The sequence below is a fragment of the Solanum tuberosum genome, unplaced genomic scaffold (assembly GCF_000226075.1).
Source record: "Solanum tuberosum cultivar DM 1-3 516 R44 unplaced genomic scaffold, SolTub_3.0 scf00030, whole genome shotgun sequence".
NCBI classification, from domain to species: domain Eukaryota; kingdom Viridiplantae; phylum Streptophyta; class Magnoliopsida; order Solanales; family Solanaceae; genus Solanum; species Solanum tuberosum.
This window is the reverse complement of record NW_006238956.1, coordinates 2,511,705-2,515,279: the sequence shown is the minus strand read 5'-3', so window position 1 is coordinate 2,515,279 and position 3,575 is coordinate 2,511,705. Positions and strand designations below refer to the sequence as shown.

The following is a 3,575-nucleotide window of genomic DNA, read 5'->3' as shown; positions in this document are numbered from 1 at the left end:
TTGACCTCTCTGTGTCTAGATTCTATCCTTTCTTATTGTTTTTACCCTTTTTGCTCAGTCGGCCTATGATGCCTACTGAGTACCTGTTGTGTTGGTACTCATGCTACGCTCTGCATCTATTTCGTGATGCAGGTCCCAGTACCAGTTGCCAGCGGTGATTAGTTCCAGCCTTCTTTTGCAGCTGTGTTTCGGAGACGAGGGCGAGCACTTGGCGTTTTGGGTTTGTTCTGTCTCCTTCTTTTGTTTTAGCTAGTCTTGTTGCCTTTGAGACACGCTCTGTTGTGGTCCACTTTTGGGACTTGTACTCTTTATTAGATAACTCTGTACTAGTGACTTCCAGGTTCTGGGAGGGTTTTCTGTATATATTTATTTTGATTTGTTTCTGCTAGTTTCTACCCTTACACTCATTGCTTGATGTTCTGGGATTCGGGTTGGCTTACCTATAGTAGGTGTCATCATGATTCGAGAAATCGGGTCGTGACACTTATAGTATTATTAACTAATGATACCAATACAATATCTATCTATATATATAGGGAGATAATGAAAGGATTAATTTTGTGGAAGTCGTGACATTCACAACTTGCAGTCAGGTCTCTGGGATGTGGATAAAATCATCATTCCCACTGGCCACTGGTTGGATGTGATTAAGACCTACTAGTTCAACAGAAATTGACCCTTGAAGGAAAAGCAGCCTCCTGAAAAGGTTTTATAAGCTAAACAGAGATGAAACTGCAAAAAATAATTCAAATGAGGACGTAATGGAATTCCTAATGCAAACCATGTAATGGAAGAACTAGTTGGCTTGATGGATGGATTGACTATATCCACTAGAAATTGCATAACAGACTCTCTTGGCTTGTTAAGGAAGGATTAAAATAATGAAAGCCAGCAAAACAAAATTTTCGTCCATCTTCAATTCTTACTTTTGCTACAACTACTACTAAGCAATCCTTTTTGAAACTATGCTGCCCACTATTACTATACCACCCCACTACTTGTATTACTCCTTTTAATGCTTCCATATAATCCTTTCCTATAAACAAAACAGAAAAATACACTACTACACAACAGCTTTTATATATAGGCCTAGGGGATGTATAAACAAGCTATAATTAAGCAGAAAATCACGTTGCAATGATCTTTAGTAGTACTTATTAAACAACAAATTTTTGATAGTTTTGCTAATTTTGAAAGCATGCAAAATTGAAGGATTTTGTTCTATCGCATCGACGGGGTTGGAACTGTCTCTAAGCAGAGATGGAAAATTAATATGAATTAAATTATAAATTGTAAAGAGTAAGATCACAAGCCGACTTTACTTTTTTCATATGGATCAAGGTAATGAATTTGTTAATCTTTTCGTATTTGAGTTCAAATAATATGATGATCTGAAAAATGATTCATGTAGGACAGAAAGGAAAAATAAAGAGATAAAATAAGAAGAAATGCATAAATTTTAAAGAAAGAAAAAACTTTTTATTCATTGATTTTTTTGGGGAAGGAAAACAAATACATGGAATCCATTAATAGTTAAGCCGTCCCCTTTATTAGATAGAAAGAGAAGAGATTTAATTAAGCCTTGTATGGAGTTGGGAGGGGCATGCCCTTGACAACACCGCAGAGAGGATGGTTATCTGGGAGGTTGTATTCATCTCTCAAGGAGCGGCCTGGTGAGAGAACGCTGAAGTACAATTGCTCTCCCAAATAAGTCTTCTCCCACATCTCTGATCTTAAGTTCCACATTCCTGCATTGTCAAATGTCAACATTATTGCTGCCCATGAGTTTGGATACACCTGGATGTTGTTCCTGCTTGTTGCGTCCACTAAGTTGTAGTTCTTTCTCTTCTCTGCGCTCCACTTCCCTGGCTCAACAGCCACTGCAAAGAAGGAATATCCATCAAGGTGATAGGTCCTGATGCTCTTCTCGTGGTTCTCAAAGATGATCTCCACAAAGTTACGGTAGGTGGCGTTTTTCACATTTGGGGCAACAGTTAGCTTGCTTGGGTCAGCTGGGGCTTCATCAGCCATGAGATCATACTTGAAGGTCTTATCGGCAGCTCCAAAGTACTCTACAAGCTTCAATGGAGTTTCGGTATCTGAGTGAGAGATACCGTTCAAACCATATCTAAGCTTACCATTTACTTGGCCCATAGAGTTGATGATCTTGATGGTGCGGGTGATGTTGATCTGTCCGTAATGGTAGGAACCCTGAGGGTTGGGTCGGGCAGCACTAGCGGTTAAGTTCCATCTGAAGGAGCGGAACTGGTTCATGGACCAAGCAATGCCTTCAGTGTTGTCTGGTGGGGATGCTGGGAGCTCAGGAGATGCTGGACCCTTTCCATTGGCATAACGGATGATGGCCACAGAGGAGAGTTCTTGCTTCAAGAACCTGCTTGAAACAACCAAGTAGTAGTCCTTGGGCTCCTGATCAGCAGTCACCAATACTGAGAGGCACTGACCAACATGGAGATCCAATGAATCGTAGATGTTTTGTACGGTGTGGGATCCCTCTAGCTCGACTAATTTCATTGGGTGACCTTGGAATCTAACGTTGACTGAGGACCTCATGCCAAGGTTACAGAACCTGTACCTATAGGTCTTGCCAGCCTCCATGGTAAAGAGTGGCTCTTTTGCCTCTCCAACCTTAGCAGATTTACCATTGATGATAATGCCATCAGGTCTGCCAACGGTGTGTCCACCATCCAAAACCTTTTTCAAAGTCTTGTGGCCCTTGTTGTACCAATCACCGACAAACACATTGTACTCATCGGCAGGATTGTCAAAAGGAACAGGGATGAGAGCACGACTGTGGACATTGATGGGACCGTAACCACCTGCTGCTCGGTGCAAAGCTGTGGTTGGGAAGTAGTAGTAGCTACCAATCTGGTCCTTGACCTGGAATCGGTAGGTAAAATTTTGACCAGGCATGATTGGGCACATGGTTCCTGGGGTACCATCTTGCCATGAGTTCTTCCTATGTTGGACACCATTCCAGGTGAAGAGGAATGGCTCGTCCAAATTATTGAAGACATTGACGACAATGTTGTTGTTGGAGGTACAATTAATTCTAGGCCCAGGGAACTGGCCATTGATGAGAATACCTTGTTGTGGCACGCCCAATGGAGAGACTGTGCCATAGGTAACGTTCCAGTTAAAGTAGAGGTAAGGGTCCTCAGCTATTACCCCTACGGCGAGGCAAAGTAGCAAAGCCACAACTGTCACTTTACCACTCCCCATGACGATGTTTCTTTTTTTTTTCTATTTTTGATGACTCGTAGTAATTTTTTTTGGGAGTTTTATATTTTTACTCTCACAAGAAGAAGAGGTGAGGCTTCTTCTTCTTTTTTTATTTCTTCTTCCTGCTAGAGCTTGCACTATTAACCATCTCCATCAGGGCCTTTTATAGCAACAATTATACCGATATAATCTCCCTGCCTCTCATTTCATTGTTGGCCTGGTCTTTCATTAATTCCTTCTATTGCTTCTCCTTACTTTTCTCGCCTTCCTTTCCTCTTCTTCAGCATCACCACTTTTAATTCCTTTTCTTTCTTTTTATTTTTTATTTTCTTATA

At 41.2% G+C, this 3,575-nt stretch overlaps 1 protein-coding gene across 1 annotated transcript; it reads right to left on the bottom strand.

The window, feature by feature from the left end:
* Positions 1 to 1,487: 1,487 nt before the first annotated feature.
* On the bottom strand, positions 1,488 to 3,368 carry LOC102590477 (L-ascorbate oxidase homolog). The gene has a single exon (XM_006341817.2). The coding sequence runs from the start codon at positions 3,238 to 3,240 to the stop codon at positions 1,576 to 1,578; it is 1,665 nt and encodes a 554-aa protein (XP_006341879.1). The 5' UTR covers positions 3,241 to 3,368; the 3' UTR covers positions 1,488 to 1,575.
* Positions 3,369 to 3,575: the final 207 nt, after the last annotated feature.

Bases quoted from the DNA above. Each gene is read 5' to 3' on its own strand.
- LOC102590477 (XM_006341817.2), bottom strand. From the start codon at position 3,240: ATGGGGAGTGGTAAAGTGACAGTTGTGGCTTTGCTACTTTGCCTCGCC.